Genomic DNA, 26,213 nt, shown 5'->3' with positions numbered 1-26,213 from the left:
CATTTGTCAGTTGAATGTGATTAGTCCACTTGATAGCTTTCTCTCTGTGACTTTCAAACTCTTGTAATTATACCATCCACTCATTAAGATATGATTTGGCAAATAATTAACTCAATATAGAATTTTATGTTTTCATCAATTTTTTTTTTTGTATTTTAAAAAAAGAAAAATCCTGCCATAAGTCTTAAGGGATTTAAGACCTAAATCACCAATTCCAGGTCCACATTTAATGCAATGTGATTTTAAGCACAGCCCATTTTAAATGGAGTTTTATTATTTGCTAAGGTTATTAACACCCTCATCTCAACCCACATGGTGAATAGGTAAGTAATAAAGTGGGCTACATTTATCTTAGAAAATCTTATCATGTTTATTTTCCTAATGAGAGAGAAGGAAGGAAGCAAGGAAGAAATTTAGAAGAACTCAAATAACTTAGTTCAATGATTTCTACATTTTATCTTTCACCCAGATCAAATTTGCCAATTTTATACAGCTGGGCAAAGATTTCAAATTTAGTGGAGATTTCAGGAAGCTTGCTAAAATACTGATGTTTATTGTTTGTGGTACAACAGGGATGTGTTAAATGCGGCTGTCTAGGCATTAATTATAAGAAAATTGTCATGGTTGTGAAGGGGTTTTCCAAGGCTAGCAATTTTATATTGTACAACATTTAATCTAGCTTTTTATTACTTGTACTTTCCAAATCTACTGTCTATTTTCCTTTATAGTGTTTCGTTTAGATCTTCCCTTTTTTTTGCTTTCCAAATTTATGTACCTTTCAGCATGTGGTCACTTAAATAAGTTTGGATATCAAGACACTGAATAAATTGACAATAGACAGCATTGTAAATCCAACCTACAGACAAGTGACATGGAACTCAGAGCTGTCATAAAGTGGGCCATCATTCATGTTGAGTCCCACGTGGTATGCTTCTCATTGTCATAGACTATCTTTTTGGTTCAGTATCACAACATTGTTATCTCTTAAAATTCAAGGCTATGATAATAAGATATAGCAGCACTCTTCTGAAATACCAATAAGCATTTTATACTGTCTTCAAACAGACCTTGATAGAAAGATATCAGTACAGGCACGAGAGCAATATCAAATGTTGAATTTAACCTGGGCCAAACAATTTGCCACCTTTGTGCATCACTTTTGTCATTTGTTATATAGCAATAAACATCACATTAATTAGAATAGCCTCTCAGAACTTAAGAACAGCTGCCTAAGTTTTTATACTTTTTATTTTTGCCTTTAACAAGATCTCATTCCTGTGTTCATTTTCTAAGCATTGGTTTTTCCACTTTTACATAGCTATAATATCTTAGATATTTTTCTATATTATTAATGGTATTCATGGTTTACTTGTTCTAAATGACCAACAATAGAGCAATTTTTCCATGCAAAGCAATGAATGTATTTATGAATACAATTTTTCCACATTTAGGATAAATTCTTTAGGACTTTTTCAAAGGGTATGAATACTTGTAAGGCTGTTCATAAGTACTGCCAAGTGTCTTTCTAAAAGGTTTACATCAACTCGCCTTCTCAAAAGTTTGACAGAGTATGGATCTCATTTCACCAAATAAAAAGATCATTTTTTTCCTGTCCAATTATCCCTATCACTATACTGAACAGCTCCCAGAAGCTTTTCAAGGCACTTAGTGCTTATTCTTTATTGTTGTGGAAAAACACATCGCATTTAAAGGCTGGATGCTATTTTGGATATAAAGAAAATCAATACACACATACACACAAACACACAGATACACATAACATGAGATTTCTTTTTGTTATGGTCCCAAATGACACCCTTGATACGGACAATATTTCTAATTAATGTGAATTCAAAGGGAAGAATAACAGGCTTCTTATTTTTATTTTTTATGTGCCATCTGTTTTTCAAAATAATGGACTATTGGTTACGAGTTACAGTCATTCTGTGTGGCCCTGACTTAGTCTTTTGACCAAAGCAACATAGCCTAACACACACAGTGCCACCATATGCCACCTCACTCTAAGCCAAAAGCAATCTTCTATTTCCGTTATCTCATTGATTTTAAAGTATCATTGTATAATAGCATCAGCAATACCATGGTTTGAATGTGTATGATTAGATAACTGAAGAGGAAAATGGAGCGTACTTCATAAAATTCCACTAACTATGTGCCTTCCTAGCTACCATCAGCTGTTTTCATATATTATTATAATTTCATGCACTTTTCTTTCACTCACCTTGATTATGACTAAGCTCCTATGATTCAATCCTTAGTGCTGGGTTATTGTGCAATATTCTGACAAATAATAGAATCTATGAAGAAACACCGTCTTTGCAGTATTTCATCACCGTCCCCATTGTTACTTCTCAATTTGCACACAAAAACTGAGCTCTGAAAAGCCTAGCACTGATTAAATAGCTCCTTATTACTAGGATGCAGCATTAGGAAATTTCAATCAGACCGGAAAAACTAACAGAGCTCTGCACAATGAAATGTGCTAACAACTTGACCTTGGCATTGAAGAGAAAACGAGTTATCCTGTTTTCCAATGTGTCAAAGCACTAGCCATAACCCTAGGGCTCATAATCTCTAAAGACTCAGTAATCCTATTCTCATGGCCCAGAATATAGCAAGCAAGGAAAAGAATATAGAGTTTCAGAGTTTGGGTACAGAACATCCTGAGTAAAGTATCCTCAAGTCTGTACTGCCTAAGGGTAACTGAGTTATTCTCATACCTTGGGAGCAATAGCAGTGACCAGATAACATAAATCATCTAAGTTCTAAGCCAACTGGGCATTTTTGATATGTGATACTTAAATTGTTCTTATAAACACATTGGCTCTATGTACGTGGATGGTATTTTCTGCTATTTTCCCTGCTTTTCTGATTATGTTGTATTCTGGGGTAATCTGAGTTCTAAATTATTTTGGGTTAACTGGATAGTGTCTCTCATGCAATTTGGTTGAGAGGTCAAATTGTTACAATCCAATCTTGGAACTATATGAAGAGATTTGACAGTTGCTATAAATTTGAATGAAGTATATGGTTTTTAGTGTTTTAAAAAAACAACCATGTTGCTAAAAGATCGCATGACTTAAATTCAAGCAGAAAAAGGCCTTTCCAGGTTCAGAGATGAAAACAGCTTGACTTAAGATCCTATTCTGATGAATGTAACACATCCAACTGTTATTACAGGATAACTGAGCACTGTTAACTTAATAGGCGAGATACCAGATCTATGCGACAAACCATACTCAAAAGAAATGTAATTAATGAGATACCATCTTTCACCTGGCAAATTAGTTAAATTGTATATGTGCGTGTTTTAATAATGATCTGTAAGGCTGACAAGAGTATAGCATGAGAGGGTCTCCCCCAGACAGCTGAGTGAGTCTAGGTTGATACAACTTTTTTGAAGAGCAGTTTGGCAAAATATATTATGAGACTTAGAAATGCCTAGACTCTTTGGCTCAGTAATTTCACTTTAGGGACTCCATCCTAAAGAAACAGACAGAAATGTAGTTTAAGATACATGTAGAAAGTCATTGCTTGGATAAAGACATAGTTATCTATAAAAAAATTAGAAACAACATTAATAATAAACAATAACAGATTGCTTAAGTAAATAGAGGTTCCCCATATATTTGGATGAAAAAAATCATAACATCGTCTGGAGGTATTACAGACGAACAACTAATAGGACAGAATTAAAAGGTCAGAAACAACCCAAAGATACCTAAAAGTAGCATATGAAAAACTGAGGAAAGAGTAACTTAAAAGATGTATTGGGACAAGACAAAAATTTGTTTTTTCTTTTTTTTTTTTTAAAGTTAGATTTTAAGTCTCACTCTTTTGCCCTGGCTAGAGTGACTGCAAAAAAGTAATCACGAAAGTACCGGGAAAATATATGTGTTTATGTATACATATATAAATAAAAATATAGGTCAAAAAATCCTTTTGAAACAGTAGCAAGGAGAAGCTACAGATGAAAAAATTGCCCAATCCTAAACAAAACAGAAAGAATATCATAAACTGAGGGAAAACATTTCCAACAAAAGAGTCAAGGGGTTAATGTTTTTAATATAGTAAGTTCTTAAAAGTTACTGAGAAGAAAACTGAACAATATCATGGCCACTCTATTTCTTTGTAAGTTGCCTGAACAAGAAATATATAAAAAAGATTCATTTTTATTGATATATTAGGAAACAAAAATTTTAAAAAAGATTTATCATTTTTAAAGATACAATGTATAATATTAGTGAAAATGAAAAAAACTAAAATAATCAAAACAGTTCCTCTCAGATAAGCTGGTGGAAGTATAAATTCATTCGGTTCTATTGCAGGAAAATTGACAAATCATATTAGAAATCTTAGCATTTGGCATATTCTTTGAACCAGGACTTCGAATTCAAGGAATTTATCCTAAGGAAATAATCTTTTTTTTTTTTTTGAGACAGTCTCACTCTATTGCCTGGGCTAGAGTACCCGTGGCGTCAGCCTACCTCACAGTAACCTCAAACTCCTAGGCTCAAGTGATCCTTCTGCCTCAGCCTCCTGAGCAGCTGGGACTACAGGCATGTGCCACCACGCCTGGCTAATTTTTTTCTATATATATTTTTTAATTGTCCAGCTAATTTCTTTCTATTTTTTTAGTAGAGATGGGGTCTCGCTCTTGCTCAGGCTGGTCTGGAACTCCTGAGCTCAAACGATCCACCCGCCTCGGTCTCCCAGAGTGCTAGGATTACAGGCGTGAGCCACCGCGCCCGGCCCTAAGGAAATAATCTTGAATCTGCTTTGAAACTATTTGCTTCAATGATGTGTATAATGATGAAAAACCAGAAACAACTAGAATGTACCCAATTTGGGGATTAATTTAAATAATTAAATATTATAAATGGAATATTATATAGTCAATAAAATAATAGTAGCAAAAATCTAATAACATGAGAAAATATTAACATATTAAGCAGAAAAACAAGTTACAATGCAAGTACAGAAAGACTCATTTTAAAACTCAAAATTACAATAAATTTTAAATTTACATATAAAAACATATATGTTTGTATAGATATATAGGTCAATAGTGGCTTTGGGTAAATTATTTTATTTTTTATGTTTTAAGTATTTTCCATTATTTTCTAAAATGAACATGTACTTCCACATGCACTGTCCTACAAGAAAAGAAATTAATATTAAAGTTTCTTTAAGAAGGGTCTAGGAAGGATTTTGGATGGAGAACAGGATTCTTTAATCCTGTTAACAGACTCGACTCAATTAAATATTCAAATCTGCTATGAACAGAGGGACAATTCAATTGATTTTAATCTAGAAGAATGTTTCTGGAGGATAAGAAATGTTGGCTTGTAGGAAAGAAGCCCTTGGACCATTGTGATCCTGTCCCTTTTATGGGGATGGGCCTGGGTCCTAAACAGCCCTTTACGCCTAGTCCGGGATGAAAAAAAAGCACACTTGCCTGAGAAGACACTGACCAGAGTTTGCCTTGTGGTGAGAGCAGGAGCCCAGTCGAGGCTTGGGGTAGATAAATGCTCTGGTGTGACTGGGGCAGCCAGCACTGGCTCTGATACTCAGGATGGCAAGAAAACAGTGACATGGACCAAACGGGGTGACTTCAGTTTCCTTGGTATTACTCAGACTTCTCCAGTGTGTGCTCCAAATTACATTATAGCTTTCAGAGCAGTAATCACTTTTCCAAAGTAAATTTTCCAAAAGTGAGGCCACAAATGCCCCCACCTCATTTTGTGAACACCTCAGAGTCACCTCGCCAGAGGATCTCTGCTCTCCTTCCCCGGAGCCTGTAATTCACGAGTGTGCAGTTTTCTAAATATTTTCTTAGCTCTTTGTGCTACTTTGGTATGGCCTCAGGCCATCGCTATCTGCTCTATTTCCAAAGGTTTTAATCATCAGCATGCTTCCTTCTCTTTTTTCTTCCTGCTTTAAAAAAAGCAACTTAAAGATGGGTGCCCATCTGCCTGAAAGATTTCCCGCTTTCATAAAGTTTAACACTTTCTGCACCACATGGGTGCAATCCTGATCCTCTTAATACAACTTTGCGACATTGATGCTGGTTGGTTGGGTTGTGTATGTCTTAAGAATTAATTTTGCTGCTCCCCAATGTCACTGGACTGCAGTGCCCAGTCAACTATTCACACTTACAGAATGGTAGAGGATTTTCCCTACCCTTGGTCACTATCTTTTTTCTAAATGGACTCCAGAAATATGTCTTCAAAGGATGCCATTGAGCGTGAACAGCAGGAAGACAGTCATTACCCACATGTTTCTGAAATGATGTGAGACAGCCAATCTATGTCAAGGAGTATAATTTCTCCCCATGTTGGTTTTCCTCTGCAGAGTTTGTGAGGAATGGGGGTATTTATTTGCTTGGGCATGGCAAAGCAGGTATGAGGGGTTAACCAACATATCTGAGTACAGAAAATTTGGTTTTGTCCCATTTGACCAATTGCACAGCACCAACAGCAAAACAGAGGCTGAGAGAAGCACATAAAGGATGATTATGCAAGAACAAGGGCCACGCGGTCTCACTTACCTCTAGTGTAGTTAATACAATCTTCTCAACTGAAGAAAAATAAGCCTCCCACAAGAATTGTGTCTGCTGTCTAAGTGCTAGGATTTTATCCTGATGAATAGACCTGATTGTAGAAGGAATCTGTAACACAAGGTGAACACATAGGAATTATAACTGTAAAACAAAGAGATGGCATTTGATCAAAATAACCCAACTGGGTTAGGCTTTTATTCTTCATAGCATTAAGACCCTATGTTGGAATGACCCTAAAAAGTGTCAGATACAACAGCACTTACTAAGCATCAGCCTCAACAGCCTTTGATGCATGAAAGTTATAGTTCATCTCTAAGATTCAGTAGCAGGGTGTTCCTATAGTCACAACTGCTGTTTCTAAAAATCCTCGACCCTGTACATGGACAACCAAATTTTTCAGAGGAAGAGCTACAAGTCTTGGGGAAAGACCAAAAGACTTTATCCCCCAAGCACTTCTAAGATCTGTCACCCCAGGAACTACAAAATATCTGTAAAAGGATTTTTTAGAGAATGTCTGTGAGCCTCCCCATCCAACCTGCAGCTAGGGTCAGTCATTTTTATGTGCACGTACCTCCTTCCTTACCCCTTGAGGCTTTCTGCTCCCTAGATTTCTCCTTCTGGCTTTAGCCCTTACCCCAGTCTAACTGTATCTCTCAAACACCATGTATGTTTAGCTATCACTGCTAACCAGGCTACACAATTTTAAAAGAAGGATCTATGTCCTGGTCATCCTGCTATATATTTTCAGGCTAGGATAGTGGCTTTTATTGGTAGTTATTCAAGAAATAAGAGCTGAATTGAATATGATCTTCTGAAGCCACCATAGGGATATCATTATTTGTAACAGCCATATAGCTTAATGGTTAAGCACAGGAGTCAGACCAAAGCGGGATTCTTGGCTCTACCATTTACTAGCTGTGCTTCCTTGTCAAGTTAGTTGACTTCTCAAAGACTAAATTTCCTCATTTGTAAAATGGGGACATAGTACTAAAATTGTAAGGCTGTAATAAAGACTATATAAATGCTTAGCATGGTGCCTAGAACACGGGATGCTTAATTAATATAGCTTATTATTATTACTATTATCATTATTGACATTAGGATAATGCTCTTCAAAGCTGGACCAACCGCTTAATGTCTGCCTGTGAATTTGCTTGTGTCTGGAGCTCTGAAATGTACTTCCTGGATGTCTGGTAAGTTTTCTGGGCTTGCTCCCTATTTTCACTTACAGTTCAAGGTCTATTTCATTTATGGAGTCTATGCTCTTAAGGGAAGATTCCTTGTGATTAGCAACTGCCCTTTTGTGCTCACCTCTTTCTGCATGCTTGCCTCCATAATATATGACTAATCAGACAGACATGGGAGCCTGGGCTGAAGGAGGAATGCTCTGTTAGCTGCTTTAATAGGAAAGTTACCCATAGCATTTGGCTAAGACTATAACTGAGTCTCCACTGGAGGGGAAGGAGGTGGTAGCACTTTTTTTTTTTTTTTTTGATTCAAGACTCCCCTTAGGAGGAGAAATAAAATTGCCTCACAATAAGAGCAGCAAGAAATGCTCACTTTCTTTGGCAATGCCCAAAACCAGACACTAAATCTGTATCCCAAAGTGTATACCTGGATTCACACCACTGAAGAAACAGGAAAAGGAGAAACATTGTCAGGCAAACATTAGCCTGAAACCAGAGTTCAAGGTCAAATGGAGATAAAATATTCCTTGAGAAGGCAGAGAAACCATTCACATCATAGAACCTTGACAAGTCAAAGAAAATTTATTTTTATTTACTCACTGACAATGTTATCTAGATTGCCAAAGAAAGATTAGAAAAAAAATTATATTGTTCAATTTTCATAATCATGCCTTCTTCTAAATGTCAATGGTATTTTCTAAGAGTCATATAGGTTGGCATCACTATTTTAGTGTGATCACAAGGAAACAGTCTATTAGAAAAATGCCTAAAGCTATCATTGCTATGTAGTCTTCAAAAAATTGAGTCTTCTGTGGTTATGTAAGAAGAAAAGGAATATCACAGATTTGCCTACCAATACTTTTTTCGTGTTTTATATAAGCCACATCTTGATCTTACTACATCAAGCACAATGCATTCTATCGGTTTGTGCTTATGATACAAGTATCTGACAGCCCTCTGCAAAGTGCTCTGGAAGACAATTCCAATGGATTGAAAAGATAAGAGTTCCAAGTTTTAAAGGCATTTGGCTATTTGTTATTAATCTGCTTGTCCTGAGAGACAGGTATGGGAAAGTGATAAATTCATTCCAATTTGGCCAGATTGTTTTGGAAGTTGCAGAACTCAATGAAGTCTTAATAAAAGGTCATGTTTGATAACAAAACTAATGGAATCCACCAAAATAGATATAAGAAAGCCACATTAAACTCTCTTGGTGACATGATGACAAGAATATATGCAAATAAAACATCCAAGCTGTTCTAAAACAGGAAATGAAAAATTGTAACATAACAAAAACATTTCCCAGAGCAGACATTCGGGCTCAGTGCCAACTCTTTAAAACCATTGTTAACGACAGTACAGTTGCTGTTCAATATGAAGGCAGCTGTGCAAAGACAGACTGCATATGAGAGGGTAAAAATATCAGCAAGTTTGGGTGGGTGGGTGGAATGAAAAACATCTTCAGAGTCAAGCCGAAGAGTTGCTTCAAAAGGTGAAATACCCACCAACTTTGATGAAATGGTTGAAACAGCACAACCACAACTAAGTATCCTGGAATGCTCTCCATACCAAAGACAAACTCCCAGCTTACTCATATCAAATTCACAGGACCATTGGTATAAAAATGGAGAAATTATGTCTAATGTTTTAAATTCCCTTTATTTTCCAAATTTCCTTTAATGATCATGTATTCTTTAAAAAAAAAATAAAAAGAAGGAAAAAGGCAACATAGAAAAGCATCACATATCATTTTTGTTTGGCCTTTCATGAATAAATGATTTAAGCATCGTTTTACATGATCTCCGCATGGGGAGAACACTTGCTCAGTATTTCTGTAAGGATTTCCTTAACGAATCATAATGGAGAACCATGGGCATATGTTGTTTTTCACAAAAACTCCAGACCCCTTTCTCAATGAACACCTAAGAAACCAAATTGTATTTAGGACAGGATGAGTTATCCCAAATGAAAAGATTCTGTCCTATTTCCGATCACATATTCTTGTTTTGTTTCTGAGGCCCCAGGGGCTACTGAAATCACACACCTGAGTACCAGAAAGAAGGACTGTTTCTGGAGCTGCGATCAGCTTGGCTGTCTTAACCCACAGCCCTCTCAGTGGCAGATACTTCACCTGTTGTATCAGGGGGAACACTGCATTGCTTCTGCAGTCAGCTAGTACACTGCCTAGCAGCACAGAAGTGGAATCAACAACAGAGTCAGAAACTCAATTTTCTGGGTATCAAAAACAAAAATAAAGAAAGCAAGGACATTGAAAGAAAAACCATTCCACAAATACCTGTGGTAGTTCAAAGATAAAGTATACAATGCCATAAGAGAAAAACATTAAAATATTCTATAATTTTAAGAGAAAAGAGTATGACAACTTACATTGAACCTAAAACATGACTGCACAGAAGGCTTTAGAAATCCTTAGTGACTATTCCTGCCCTCGGATTTCTCTGTGAGTACCGTAGCCCCTCCCTAGGCAGCTCTTGAGCAGTTCAAACTTTTATTAGGGACCTCACTTTTAAATATACATCCTGAAGATAACACTTGCTCAGGTACCCAGACTGGATCATTTGAGGAATTATAACATTAATTACAAGAACAAACCCTAGAGACCTCTCTTGTTTCTGAAAATTAATCTGCAGCCAAATGCAGAAACAGGGAAAGGGAATATGAGTTAGTCTGGTAGTATAAAAATTCTCTGGAATCACTTCTAAAAATTCTGGTTACTGAAAGGGGTGGAGATGCATCTCTTTTCACAAATCAAACCTCATGTTCTTCATCTGCAACTTCTTTTCAGAATATATTCTATGGACCTGGCCAGGTTTTGTGTCGGGAAGTGAACGATGTCATATTAAATGACTTCATATTCACTGTGACACAGGCACTCTTCTCCTGATAAAATTTTTTTTATAGAGCTGACCTTTTGGATTCATCTTCTTTGAAAGTTTGGAGAGGGGCAGCAATAACCTGCTGATCTGCTGAAGGCCACAGCCCCTTCCTTACCTGTAATAATAATCTCTCATCGCCTATGACGGCAGCTTGGTTCCAATTAATCACTTCAGAGAATGGCAACTCCCATCCATTGCTGAGCATCACAGGGACACAGGCAGCCTGTGCAAAGAAGGGTACTTCATGAGTGTGAGGAAAGCAGCAGCAGGAATCATTCCAATCAGGAGTGAAATCAATGCAAATTCAATTATTGGCATTTCTTACATTGCAGGGATCCTGGACTGCTCAGGCCAGGAGAAAAGTTAGCTTTTATGAGTAATCAAGTCACATGAAGGTTGTACATATCCAGACTAGATTTTAATATTTGCAAGGCTTGCCCTAGAATGCTAAAACCCCATTTCTATTCTAGGACATAGGTTTGGCTGACCTTACTTCCACACAGACGACTGGACTCACTGGAGAAGTTTTATGGATGTAACAAAAGCTTGCACCAACAAAATCCGAGCATAAAACCAGCCTTGAATATAAACGGTTTTGTCAATGTAACTGCCCCGAGTCTACTTGCAAAGTGGTTTATCCCCATGTCATGAGCAACAAGGAGCAGAAGAAAGCTCAGCATTCCTATGTAGCATTTTGTGGATTTAACTAGTACATGGTGTTCACCCTTCCTTTGTTCTGTAAACACCTAAACCAGAACCTTGTTCCCTTCAGTGTGAAGTGATCCAAACCATAGTCATACCAATTTACTATCTGCATTGGGATCTAATAGTCAAGAAACAGTAGGCTAATGATAACATGCGGATTCCAAATAACTCATAATCCAGACCAGAGAACAATTTGCTCCATGCCACATCCCAGGAGACTAAAAGAACATTAGTGATGACATGCTTTGCAGAACACACAGAGAGCACTGGAAAAGACTTTCAGAGAAGGCAGCTCTTCTGTCTATGATATGACAGAGTAATTTGCAGTTAGAATGGCAGGGACAGGAAGTTATGAAGCATTGCAACAAACACACAGATTCAGACACAGTGCAGGGCACAGAGGAGGAAAGAACGTGGCAGCAGGGGTCAAGGAGTGGAGGATGACAGAGGTTGAGAGCATGCTTCCTCTTAGCAACCGAAGAAGGCTGGATGCACCTTCCAGGTGGGAAGTGTGGATGGTTGTCTCAGCAGGAGAAGGCATTTCTGCAGAGTGAGGTTGATGAGCCAACAGACTCTCACAAATGCTCCAGAGCTGGAGCTGGGACCTCTGAACTGCAGAGCCTCAGCATAGCTGGGCCAAGTGATACCACTCTACTAGACACCACTTTAAGAAATTAAAGGAACTGAATGATGACCAAGATGGGGACAGGACAATCTTGCTTTTGGGGAGTACCAGCAATAAACTCTTTTCATTGCTCTTGAGATTGGCTTCCAGGAAAAGGGCAGGGCCCCTTCAAGGAGCCCAGCTAGTCTGCCTGGTAGACCAGGGTGGCAATCAGATCTGCCTTCTGTTTGCAAACATAACCCTGTAGAACTCACCTTCCCTAGTGGCAAAATCATTGAATTTTCTTATGTCCAAAGATAATGAGCAAATCCTCCCTCAACTCCCCACTTTTCAAAAATGTTTCAGATTTTCTTGGGAAAAATTTCAGATCATCAAGGGAAACCACACCTTTTCTTTTGCTATCCCTGGAGAGGTGATAAGGTTAAACTTACCCAGTCTGACTTCAATCCTCAGCCCTTTTCTGGGGAGGTCTTAGGGTCTCTTACCTGCAAAGCCTCCAGGAATCTGAAGGACCCAAGCCTGCGACCACGAGGAACCAGACAGAAAGTGGCATTGTGCAGCATTTCCCGATAATCATACCTGGAAAGAGAGGAGGCGTGATCAGCAAAGGAAGCCCCATGGGGAATGGGGAGGTGGGGGGTTGGCCATCAGTGGGTGCACATGTGTTCAAATTCACCCAGAGCAACTCAAGAGAGGCACGCTGGGCAGCTCTCACTTTTGCATTTTAGGGAAGGGGCTTGTCACATGAAGAAAAAATGTGAACTGTCTGTTGGACAGAGCGATTAAGGTCTCTTTTGTAAACAGTACATAAAAAGACAAGTTTCATGGTCCCGGCAACAATTTGGTTTGCCCAGTCTTTGCCTCCAAAATCAGATGTTTGTGTCTTGGTGAAATATGGTGCCCCATAGATTAAAAAAGAAAAATAAATCACTGCTTCTTCTCTTTAACGCCACGACATTTAGCAAAACTAAAACTGTTCTTGTTTCCCATCCTCCTCAAAATCTATGCTATTAAAAACTACTCAGGAAACCTCTATCCCAAGCACAAAACAATATTTGTTTTCTCCTTCAAGATGGAATTTCTGCATTTAATCAAGGACATTTCAAGAAATATTCCTGTAAAAGAATGGCTGACATGACTTACAGGAGAAATAAGAGGTGAGGTAGGAGGATGCTAGCCTAAGAAATGGCGAAAGAGGAATAGCAAGAGAAAAGAAAAAACAATCCTAAATAGTAGGGGGTATGGGAAACTGGCTTACAGAAGAGACGATTGTTTCTTTTACTCAAATACCATTTAATGTTATTACACTGTTTTTGCATTTTGAAAAAAATACAAAACGTAACATGAGTGTCACCTGTTTCTTTATGCCAGTGAAGTTTAGGAAAGATAAAAAGCATTTCATTTTGTTTAGGACTGTCACTTTTAAAGTGCTTACCACAAACACATTCCTACATACACAGTTTCGAGTACATTATCAGTTTAAGAAAACTTGAGATGGCTTGTGTCCTGTGAAGGCCCGATTCTTACAGCCAAGATGAAATCTCTCTCATTTTTCAACGGCTTCCAATGCTGAGCAGACAGGTGTGACTTTGACAGCAGCATATGTCACCAGCATTCTCTGACTCTAATAGTCTAATTTAATCATAGCCTGAAGGCACTGGGTTCTTCTTTCTTCTTTTTGGGATATTGATATATACATTTATATTTTTAAAGTCCACATCTATTTTTATATTCTCATACAAACTAGGCATATGGGAGTAAGCCAATTTTCAATTATAAACCCGTCATTAAGAAGAGACATCATGCAAAGGACCATTTGCTTAAACAAGCGTGTACAACTAATTTGCACAAGAAAAGGTCACCGTGAATGGATTAAGATTATCTCCATTGAGAGCGAAATAAAAAAACCCTTGCTGCATTAATTAAATTGCAAAATAGACTTCAAAGTAAAAAAGATTTTTAAGAAGGCTCAAATTTAGCTAAATTAAAAAACCTAAATTATGAGGATAAATTACTTCTTTTTCCTCACCAAATACAGAAAAATAATTGACTGGTATCTTCAATTCCAAATGTTGATTATGTCTGAATCTCTCCCTAATAGATAGAGAAGAGGGAAATGTGTACACACACACACACACACACACACACACATATACACACACAAATATATGTATAAAGTTTAAATTGAATTTTTTTAATACAGAAAGGTTGAATATACTTCAGACTACAGCAAGGTTTAATAAATGCCCAGAATAGAAAGCCCTGGGGGACTAGCACAGAAGGTCCTACATCCTCATCATTAGGCTACTAAAAATGTAAAACCCTATTAAAGTTCTGGATTGTAACAAGTTTCAAAGTTGCCAGTTGCAGAATTTACTTGAGGGTATGGTTAGAGGGAGAAGAAGGGCAGAAAACTTACAGGAAAAATTCAGATGACAGTTAAACTAGGGTGCTGATTTTAAATGGTTGAATAGAAGGATTATTTGCTGATGTAGCAAATCAAGTTGACACAAGTGAAGCTGGCATTCATTCACGTAATAAGTCATATGAGATGTGGGAAAAGCACTCACCCTTGCAGCAGTTAGGAACCCAGTAGGTGAGACTACCAACAAAACATGAGCTTTCTGGGCCTCAGTTTCTTTATCTGCAAAATGACCCAGTTGGACGAGACGACTGAAGATCCAGTTTTAACATTCGATTACTATGTTATTGTTTTTAGGTAAGAAAGCGGAATGTCCTTTTATTTCACTGCTTTGAAAGTTGCCATGCCCATTATGTGTGTGTATGTGTGTGTGTGTGTGTGTGTGTGTGTGTGTAGATATCTGCTCATATGTACACAACGTGTGCCTAACGTGTGTATTCATATAGACACACAGAACATATACACACATAACAATGATTTCCACTCCAAATTCTAAGCATGCTCAGCCCATGAACCAGCCTTTGTTTTGGGCTCTATGGACAGCGAGCCTATGAATCATTAGTGTGCTCTCACTGAGGGAGTAATGATGTCCATCAGTGGTGCAGGTGGATCGTTCTAGGCTGGCCACATGTTCGGTACTCTCCCACCCAGCCCATTTTGCTACTCTGCCACATTCCACATCTATCTCCTTCTAGATGCTTGAATCCATTGATTTATTTGATCATTCTTTGAAGAAATTCTATGTCGCACTACCCCATTCCCACAGATGTAGTCCAGAGAAGTTGTTCTCTAGTTGGTAGATTTACCAAAGAATCACCTGACAACCAGAAGATGCTGATGACTTGAACTGAAGATGTATTAATAAAATCTCTTGGGAGTGTTTGCATTGCAAGAGGAGATTTTGAAAGTCCTTCCAGAATAAACACAAAGAACCCTATTGATATTCTCCCCAGCAAAACAACAATTTAACTAGCAAAAATTATAAAAACATTTATTTAAAGTCTCTGGAAATTGTCCCAAGGGCATAATGATAAATAGAGAAACATTCGTTCAAGAAAATCTATCAAATCTCGGCAAGAACTGAGAGTCCATGGTTTCTGGGCCATCGCCTGCTGAATTGCCAAGCCCTGTGAGCTCTGCCTCATGGGAGCTTTACTCTGGGCCAGGATAGTCAGAAAGACTGGGTTCTCCAACCCCTAGCTCTGATCAAGAAAGTAAAAAAAACAAGCCATAAAAACAGAATATTATTTACAAATCATGTATCTAATGAGGAACTTTTATCTAGAACATGTAAAGAACTCTTCTGACTCAACAATAAAAACACAGATAATTTTAAAAGGGGCTAAGGATTTGAAAAAACATTTTTCCAAAGAAAATATACAAAGTGCTGATAAGCACATGAACAGATACTCAACATCATTAGTCATTAGGGAAATGCAAATCAAAACTGCAAAGAGATATCACTTCACACCCACCAGGATGGCTAACATCAAAACGGCAGATAAGAACAAGCGCTGATGAAGATGTAAAGAAATTAGAACCCTTCATATATTGCTGGAAGGATGGTAAAATGGTACAGCCACTTTGGAAAATAGTTTGGCAGTTCTTTTTTAAACTCAAAACAGACTTACCACATGACCCAGCAATTGCACTCTTGGGCATTTATCCCACAGAAATGGAAACTGATTTTCACACAGAAACTTGTCCACAAATGTTCACAGCAGTTTTACCTGTAATAGCTGCAAACTGGAAATCACCCAAATGTCCTTCAATGCATGAATGATTCGACAAATTGTGGTACATCCGTAGCCTAGAATACTTCTCAGCAATGAAACGGAACAAACTATCGACATACACAACTTTAAGGAAATTATGCTGAGTGAAAAAGCCAATCTCTAAAGGGTACATACTGCATTTCCCGTTTACATGACATTCATGAAATAACATAATTATAGGGCGAGAGAATGGTTAGTGGTTAACATTGGTTGGGGGTAGGGAAGAAAGGTAGGGAGATTTGATAGGTCAAAGGAGGGAACAATCTTTTTAGATGGACTAATTCTCTCCTATTGCTTATGTTTAGAAATGTGAGTCACATTATAGTCATATACTACTTAAAAACAAAAGATGAACACATGATATCCTAAGCAAGAAGGTAAGATGATGAGGGAGACAACTAATCTCAGAGAATTTTCAGCTCTAATTTATAAATGGTTTTGTTACCCTTTTTAAATGGGCATTAAGTTCCCCACCATATAGGTAATAAATCTCAAAAGGTAAAAAAGTTTTCATAAATGACTCCAAAGAAAAATGCAGTAAAAATGACATGACCCTGAATTTAACCTAGAAACCAGTACCTCTCTATGGTACTAATTTTCTCCTTAAAGTTGTATTGAGTAATATATGGAATGCACCCCATTTAAACTGGGCTATGCAATAATGCATTATTGAAGTCTTTCCCCTCCATATGAAACATGTTTTTGCTGGCAGCAATTCTGTGCAGCTGGGGAAGTGGGGCTAGCGTGGCTTTGTGCAGGGGTTCTCAAAGCGTATTCTCCCAGCCAGGAGCTGCAGCTGCATTACCTGGGAACTTGTTAGAAATGCAAATTCTCAGCCTCACTCAAACCTGCTGAATCAGAAACTCTGGGGGAAGAGCCCAGAATTCTGTGTTTTAACACGCCCTCCAGGTAATTATGATGCACCCTAAATTTTGAGAACCACTGGTATGGTAGTTAAGAGCATAGTAATTAAAAGCTTAAGGACAAAACAGCTTTATGGGCAGCCAAACCTGGGTTCGAATTCCAGCTTAGCTACTTATAAGCTGAGTGATCTTGGGAAAGTTGTTTAATTTGTTTAACGTTAGTCCTGGTTGGCAAAATGGGGATAATACTTATACTCTGAGGATGAAATGATATACTTTTAACTAAAACACAGGCATATTAGAAGCAATCCATAAATGGTAGCTATTATCATTAGGGCTGAAGGAAGGCAACAGACTATAATGGAAAACACAGCCAATTTCAAGTTAGAAAATCTGAGTTGAGGAATTTGGGTTCTGGATCTACCGCTTTCTGTATGACCCCACGCAAATCATTTCACTTCTCTGAGCCTCAGAGTTACCAAGATCAAACGAAATCACGTACATGCAGTGTAAACGGTAAAGCACTATGCAATTGCAAGTTATTATGGTAAATTATACCAGCATGAGAGGAATATAAACATAAAAAAACTAGTAACAATTAAAGAAAAAACTAGACTCCCAAAGACAGAGCCAAAAGACAAATGTGGAACAGATCCTTTAAAGTAAAATGAAAACAGAAGCTGTGAATTACAAGGAAACAGCAGCTTCTAATTGAAAGGACTTTGCCGTGTTATCCAAAGCTACGTAGACAAGGATGTAGCTGGAGCACTGTGCTCACAGGTCCTCCCGTGGTTCCCACAATCTCTCTGTAGCATGCACATCTGCTGCATGAGCCTGCTTTTTGCTAACCAAAGAGTTAGGAAAAGCATCAAGTGATCCGGCCTCTCATCTCTGGACTCGCACAATTCTAGTCTCCCCATGATGTTGTTACAGTTTGTCGCAAGCATTTATTTATAAAGTAGCTTAACATCTGCAGCTGATCCATTCCCTCCAGTCCCATCCTCATAAGTAATTAATCTTTGCTTACACCCAAGTTTCATGCACATCCCTTAAGAAAAAAAGAAAGACAACCAAACTAACTTATGACTGTTGTAGTTCCATAAAGTGCACTAGAATGAGGAAAAAAAATTCACATCCTTTGAGCACCTCCTCTTTGCTTCTTCCATTGGTTCAGCAAACAGTTGAAAGCCCACCATGTGTCGGGCACTATTCAGGAGTTCACTGTCCAGCGGAAAAAACAGATGTGTTATCAAATGATTCGTATTCAGCGAGGGAAGTGCTAGGATGGAGAGGAGAGGTGAGGTGGGGGGTATACAGAGAAGAGAAGCAATGGCCACAGCTGGGAATGAGAGGAGTGAGAGTCTGAGCTAAGTAGTAAAGGAGGCACAAGAAACAACCCGGTAAAGGGATAAGAGGAAGTGATGGGCATTTCTGAGGGTTGAGATAGCACAGCAGGAACAAAGGCACCAAGGTGAGAGAAACCAGTCAGTTTGGGGTGGGCAATGTCGGGGCTAGGGGAGGTGAAGCTGCTGGTCTAGCTGGGGTCCCACTGGGAATGCTCTGTATGCTATCTCCTGTAGTTCCGACACAATCCCGTGCAGGTGACAAGAGTCACTGAAGGGCTTAAGCAGAAGAACGGTCTGTTACCAACAGTATCCTCAGGACTTTATAGAACTCAGCTTCATAAGGAAGTAACTAAGTTCAGAGAACTCAAAAACCCTGCCAGTGCAGGTCACGGCTAGGACAGGAGCATCAGTGTTCCAATTCTGGGCTTTCTGATTCCAGCGGCCATTTTCTTTCCACTGTATCATGCTGCCTCCTTGGGCAGCCCACGCAACATGCAGTGTCTAAAAACGTTATTTCTGATGAGGCCACGTCCTAAGCAGTTCACCTGGTTTCAAGCATTGGCAACAAACAGCTCCCATTTAAAAGGACCGTTTCTCTCCTACTCAAAACTTCACCCATGGTTTGGGCGAAGTGGCTCATGCCTGTAATCCTAGTACTCTGGGAGGCCAAGGAGGAAGGATTGCTTAGCTCAGGAGTTCAAGACCAGCCGGAGCAAGAGCGAGACCCCGTCTCTACTAAAAATAAAAAAATTAGCCAGTGCAGTGACACATCCCTGTACTCTCAGCTACTTGGGAGGCTGAGGCAGGAGGATCCCTTGAGGTTGCAGTGAGCTAGGATGATGCCACTGCATTCCACCCCGGGTGACAGAGGGAGACTCTGCCTCCAAAATAAAATAAAATAAAATAAAACTTCACCCAGGTCATTACCAGGAGTTCAGGCTAAGATGGTGTTCTGTTATTTACTTACCACATTGCCTTAGACCCTTCTTTGTTCTTTACAGATTTAACACAAAATTTCAATTATTTCTGAGAAAACTCTAAAGTTTATAGCACATAATAATATGAAATTGGCCCAAGGCACAGATTTGAACTGAGAAACACATAAGTGGGAGCCAATCTTTTAGCTGGAAAATGGGTCCAACTGGCCAGTGTACTGTCTCTTCATTAGCTGTCTTGAAAACATACAACATGGAAAAGGATAAGCCCCTGGGGTCTTTGAGAATTCACTGGACTTGCTGAACGTCATTTCTTCATGACACCTGCTCACACAGAGTCTGAATGAGCTGCTATGTATGCCAGGGTCAGGTAAATGCAAATGAGCTACACGAATGTGTGGTGCCGGGCACAGCTGACCAGACTGGCTGCAGCCTCAGGGACACTTGGTGCCCCACAGCAGGAAGGCACTCACTATTTGGAGGTGGTGCAATTCCTTACCGGCAATTCTTTGTCTTTGAGCATTGCCTGCTGCTAGAACCACTGGGGCACCCAGTCATGTCAGGGATTAGGAATTTATTTCTCTGGGATGCTCCTTGGTATGAGGCTGCTCATCCAAAGCTGTCCACTGCAGAGAATGATGCTTGGCTGAAATCAGGGACAGGTATTTATATTCGCCCTTTCACACTTCTTGGCATCCCACAGAAGACAGTCTCCTTTTTATGTTCATTTATTATAAAATCCATTCCAACATAGGGAAGGGAGGGAGGTCACATGTTGGGGGCTGGGGTGGGAGGCCTCTGTGAGAGGCGTTTACTGTAACACACATCATCGCATGGAAGCCTCACAACCACATGTGCGGTGGGATGGTTACACCTGCCTTTCACAGGGAAGAAGAGAGAGTCAGAAGGGTCCTTGGAATCAAACGTCCTGTCTGAACGCACTGGGTCATAATCCCCTATCAACTCTAAACTCTCCCACTCATCCTTACCCTGCAACTCTACTGACAGTTCAGAACTTGAAATTTAGAATAGGTGGTAGTTGCTACCTGTGTATATTGATGAATACAGCATGTGCCAGGTGCACCTCATACTTCAAGAGGTACAAGACCCATCTCATATCCTGCTCAATGAATAATATACAAAGGCAAGTAAAAAAAATATGACAGCCATTAATGATAACAATTATCATACTAATACCCCCACTTATTGTTTCCTATGGGTGGGCCATTGTGCTGCACAATCTGGTTAGTCTTCACTGCACTTTATCTTTACAACCACCATGGAAAATAGATGCTATTGGCCCCATTGAACAGATGATGAAGCAGAGCGTTGAAGGTTTCGTGGGGTTTATAGGAGGAGGGTGGGATCCACGATGTGCTCTGTTGTCTCTCGGAGCTGCGGAGAAGGAAGGAGTGACGCAGTGCCAGCAAAGGTGAAAACAAGAGATGTTTAATACATCGTGCCCGTGACATTAATCTCAGGAAGCTTTCTGAAAGAGGTAAGGCTTTGCGGCACCAGCTTTTATGCTCAGCAACACCAACTTTCAAAACTATTCTGAGATCAATGCAATTCCAAGACATGTGGGTTTAAATTCTCTGGGTAGAAATAAAGCATTTCTGAAAATGCTAAATAAAGGGCTACCTGGGTACAGGGGGGAAAGAGAAGGGATTAACGATAAGAGATCCAGCAACAATAATGACCTTGGATGGATAAATGGGCCCAGAAGAGGCACGTGCAGGCCTGATGGCAAGGGGGAAGCCCGAGGTCATTATCTCACCATTAACCTTTCACCGGGCTCAGAGCCACGGGGACTGGCCAAGTGGAATGGGGCCAGGAAGCGTGGACTGAAGCCCGGGAAGACCAGCACGGGGCAGGCAGTGCAGAGCGTCTGTCCTCGGATGGCAGCTCTTCCCCTAGGACTAGCCAAGTCCCAGGAGGCAGCTGTGAGAGGGGCACTTCTCCCTGACACACTGCTTTCTCCTTCTCTGCTTAACTTCCACTCCTGCTGCCTGGAGGAAGCCTCCCTGATCCCTGGAGTTCTGCACTTGGTGCTGACTCTGTTGTCCACTCTGTTGTCCATTAAGTTGCCCATTTCTTTAATCTTCCTTTCCCTGGACTCCAGAAGGCAGGACCTTGGTCCTACTTTCCGTTGACCCAGCACCTACCCCAGGGCCTGGACTGCAGCAGCCACTCAAAAAGGAGTTACTACATGGATGAAAAGTGCTTGGTGCCCACCAGTTTGTATTTTGATGTACAAGGGCTGTGGAAGTAAGGAGGAGACAAAGAAGAGATGCAAGCCTTTCATTACAACAATCTCTAGCTAATACCCACAGATCTGGGTTTTGATGATGCCTTCCAAGGCTGATTTTCATTCTTACATTTAGTCTGAACCCAACTTACTTAGGGAAAGGAAAATAGTGTCTTTTAAAATTTTTTGTCTTCCCTTTGTGCATTTTCTAACCTTTCTCTGTCTTTATTTCTATAGTCCTGGCAGCTTGTTAAAAATTTCACCTTCTCTCTGCACGCTGATGAGAGTGAAAAATTATGTTTCACTGGCCCTGATAAATGGCATTATTTGCAAATCAAGTTGAATGCATGTGCAGTGCTATTCAAACTGAACCTTGTACTGGCCTTCCTCCATGTTGGAGCTGAGGAAAAAAAACTGTAGAACCTCCTCACAGCTCCTGCAATGACAAATACTGCCTTGATCCATAGGCAACAGCTCCTCCTCCTCCCGCCCCCATAAGAAAACTGGGCTCGACACAATGTTCCGACCACTTCTCTTCTTGATCAAAGACATCCTTTGTAGTAAGGCCAGCCTTGATTGGGCCTTGGATTAGGAGGATGTTTGGAAGTCCTACTGTTCTCGTCCCCAGGGTAGGCACTACGCAGATGCTGTCTGGTGTCCTACATTCTTGTCACTGCTTAAGCCTTTTGTCTGGTCTCTGCACTTAAGTGATTATAAAATACCTTGAAAATCCAATTACAGTTCATGGAATGATGGCTGGTTCCACAAACCTCACCTTCCCATTTCCTCTCTCACTATTGGCATAACTGAGCTTCACCTGGTGACTTTGACAGTCAGGGTCACCTCATTCCTGAGCTTTTTACACTGAACACAAAAACAAGACCTCAGAACTCTGCATAGGCCGAGATGATGCATCCTTGAGAACTTCTAGGACACTCAACATAATATGAAAATTGTACAAAACTAGTTGTCTATGCAAAGTTTAATCATTCCCACCTGGGTGTGTGAATGCATAAATGTATAGATCCATGAGACATAAAAATCTATGTTACAGCGGAAGATGTGATGCCACATGTTGTTGATTTACCAGATGAACTTTGCATGAGGTCCTTAGGGATTGGGAAGGCCCACAAGTCTAGATTCTTCCATTTCCTTTGGCAAAAGCACAACGTTGCCTGCTCTGGGGAGACAGTCTATGGAGCTGGGTCACCTGTCCCTCCTCCTCCAGCTGACCAAGTTTACCACAGTCCCCTTGACTAGCTAAGGAGCTAGTTCACTCCCGGGTGCCTCATTCTGGGAAGGGGCCGTGGGACAGAGAGAAAATTTAAGCATCAGATTGGGGAGAGGTGGGCCAAGTGGCCCTAGGATGACTTTGTACCCTGATATTTACTCACTGGACAAATGGGTATGGAGCTCCTATGTGCCAGGCAACACCCCGGGCGCTGGGGAAGCAATGATGTAAAAGCCCTCTAAGAGCTGCCCACTCACATTTTTGTAATTCCAGCAGAACAAGGGTCTCCTTACATCCCTCTTTCCTATACCTCCTTAATTCTCCTCCTCTTCTTCCTCCTCCTTCGTAACTATTAATAGCATGAGCAGAGCAACAAGAAGCATATGCTGGCTCTTAATAGTTTTAAAACAGAATGGGTTAGGCAGAGAATGGTGGCTCACACCTGTACTCCTAGCACTCTGGGAGGCCAAGGTGGGAGGATTGCTTGAGGTCAGGAGTTCGAGACCAGCCTGAGCAAAAGCGAGACCCCATCTCTACTAAAAATAGAAAGAAACTATCTGAATGACTAAAAAAATATATACATATATAAAAAATTAGCCAGGCATGGTGGTGCATACCTGTAGTCCCAGCTACTCGGGAGGCTGAGGCAGTAGGATCGCTTGAGCCCAGGAGTTTGAGGTTGCCGTGAGCTAGGCTGACTCCATGGCACTCAAACCTGGGCAACAGAGCCAGACTTTGTCTCAAAAACAAACAAACAAAAAAACCAGAATGGGTTCAATGGTATCTCCCTAAAATCCATTTTCCATAGAGTAGCCACAGACACTTTTCAAATGTCATTCCCAGGCTGAAAACCCTCCAGTGGTTCCTCCTGGCACCTAGAATCATATTCACACCCCTTGCCCTGGCCGACTGGGCCCCATGAGAACCGGCCTTTGCCCCCTCCTCACTCACCATCTATAGCTACAATGTCCTGCTCTCAATTTCTCGAACTTCCATCTCCTGCGCTTGCACTTGCTGTGCCCTCTGCCTGGAACATTCTCCTCCAGGATCTATCTCAAGATGCCTATCAGTGTTCAAACAGCCCCTCCTCAGGGAGGCCCTCACAGACCAGCTGTGTTCCAGGAACTCATTTCCCATTGCCTTGTTTCATCTGTTCTGGCATCTACTGATGTCTGAATTCATGCACGTACCTGTTTTATTGGCTTACTGTCTTTCTCCCCAAAACTTCACGAGAGCAGGGGCTTACCTGTTCTTGTGCTGTGCCTGGACCATAGTAATCTTTTAAGAAATATTTGTTGAACAAATGTGAGATCATTCAACCCTCACCCGATCTCACCCCATCTCTCAGGGATTTATAATGCTTGTGAGATCATAAAGTGTACAAACTGCTGGCGATGTTCGCAAGGATAATTCTTATGACAAGTTTCTAAAAGGATATAGAAAAATTCTCTTTCATCTTTGTTTTATGCAATACTAGCCTTCTTTCTCTAGTTAATGTTAAGATTCATCAACTTCTCCAAATGCCATCTGTTAGGAAAGCAAGAGCCCATTAAATATGACTTTAGAAAAAAAATTTTAAAGAAAGAACATCTTTAGAGATGTTTATGTAAAATGATAGGATAAAACGTGTATAAACTAATATACAGAAAATACAGTTTCTGATCTTGACTTTGTCCTTAATTTCAAGGAAGTCACTTCGGTTCTGAACCTGTGCTCATTTATAAAATGAGACACTCATACCAGTTTTGCCTACCTAACGAGCTCTACCAGGGATATGACAAGACTGTGTATATGAGAGTATTATGCAAACTAAAGCAATTATAAATATTAGGAAGGACAAGTAAAAAATTTTCTTGGAACAGTTTTTGTACATATGAGGCATAATGTAGAAGATGTCAAAGGCCTGGCATTGCTTGTTTCTTTTTTCTCTTCTTTGAGTCCCAAATCGTTGTGGCATATGCCCAAAATCCATCCACTGCTTCAGAAGTACAGATCATTTTCCAAAGGAAGCATCTGGAATAGCTAATTTTTTACCAAAGCCGATGATTAAATGCACATGATACTGTGGGGCTGAATGGCCAGCCGTGAGTCCCAGTTTTCCCCTGTATTAGGTTTCAGCTATTAACCAGTCTGTTTTCAGGGTACGAATTTATAATGAAGATGGCTCAGAACGTTTGGCTATGGAATCCTTAAAGAGAGAGCAACTCTGTCACATAGATCGTCTTGTTGCTTGGTTTCCATTAAGGTATCTTGGCTTTTAAATAAACTGTCAAGTAAAACTTGGCATCAAAACACAAAGTGAGTAACTTCCTTGGTAGCGTCGCTGACAGCTCAGCTGCGTGTCAGATAGATAGCTGCTAAGAGTCAGCTCCAAAGGCAATTGCATCCTCTTTGCAAGGGCGCCGGTACCACAAACTGCCTTCCTTGGGATCAAGTCTAAGCAAAATTTAGGGATGATCTTTACGGAAAGTTAACCCAGCAACAGCCAATCGACCATATACCTCTACACAAGTGTTAGTTTTGGAATTATAAAAGTTTTAGAGGTGCGAAAACATAATTGGAAAACTTTTTTTCCCTGCTTAAAGGGCTAATTGATTTCACAGGTGTTTAATTATCATTTGCTATGAGATAATACCTTGTAGTGCCATAAAAAATGGATTTAATTTTCGAGTGCTTGCAAAACCATTGCCAAAGCCAAGTTAGAGCTAAAGCTAGATAATTATTCTATAAATCAAACACACTACCTCCTTTCTTTAAAATGTTTAATACTTGGGGATAATGATATCTGACAACCTTGAAACTAACATGAAAAGGATTTTCCTGCCAAGTGCCAAAAGGCAACCTTTGGAGCATTTCAGGCAGTTTGGTTCATTAACGGTGACTCAGGCAGCCTCAGGACCCTGCCTGCAGGCTTCCAAAACCTGCCAAGGGTAAGAGCGTTGGTGTGTGTCAAGACACAGTATTTTCTACCAAAATCAAATGGCCATACATCCAACAAGGTCTACAGAAAAAACAGAAGTAAAACCCAAACCACCCTTAGCACAGAAAATGGCCTGAAAACAACAGATCTCTATGCACTCAAACTTAAGAGTTCTGGAACATGGAAAGTGGAGATTTTTCAACTTGATCATTGAATACTTTCCTATCTTATGCTTAGGGCGCAACATTTGTGCTTTCTGTAATAACAAGCGAGGGAAATCACAAAATCAAAAAAAAAATGTTAACAGCTGGAAGGCACCACAAAGATCATGCAGTCCAAATATCCAGATGAAAAAAAAAGCAGTCAAGAGAGGTCAAGTAACTTGCCCAAGATACCACCAGGGGCAGAACCAAGATAAAAAGGACAGTTCTGAGTGAGCAGAGAAAGAAAGAGACAGCTTGAAAATAGATTTGGAGTCC

General features: G+C 39.9%; 1 protein-coding gene across 1 annotated transcript in view; it reads right to left on the bottom strand.

The window, feature by feature from the left end:
* Nucleotides 1-26,213, bottom strand: part of EXT1 (exostosin glycosyltransferase 1) — a 314,164-nt gene that overhangs the window by 23,396 nt on the left and 264,555 nt on the right. The window contains exons 2-4 of the mRNA XM_012646562.1: nucleotides 12,480-12,573; nucleotides 10,780-10,887; nucleotides 6,569-6,688 (exon numbers count right to left, since the gene is read on the bottom strand). Coding sequence (XP_012502016.1) covers nucleotides 6,569-6,688; nucleotides 10,780-10,887; nucleotides 12,480-12,573 — 322 coding nt within the window. The remainder of the gene's footprint in view (nucleotides 1-6,568; nucleotides 6,689-10,779; nucleotides 10,888-12,479; nucleotides 12,574-26,213) is intronic.

Source organism: Propithecus coquereli, unplaced genomic scaffold, assembly GCF_000956105.1.
Source record: "Propithecus coquereli isolate 6110/MARCELLA unplaced genomic scaffold, Pcoq_1.0 Scaffold247, whole genome shotgun sequence".
In the NCBI taxonomy this organism is placed as follows: Eukaryota; Metazoa; Chordata; class Mammalia; order Primates; family Indriidae; genus Propithecus; species Propithecus coquereli.
This window is presented reverse-complemented; position numbering and strand designations above follow the sequence as displayed.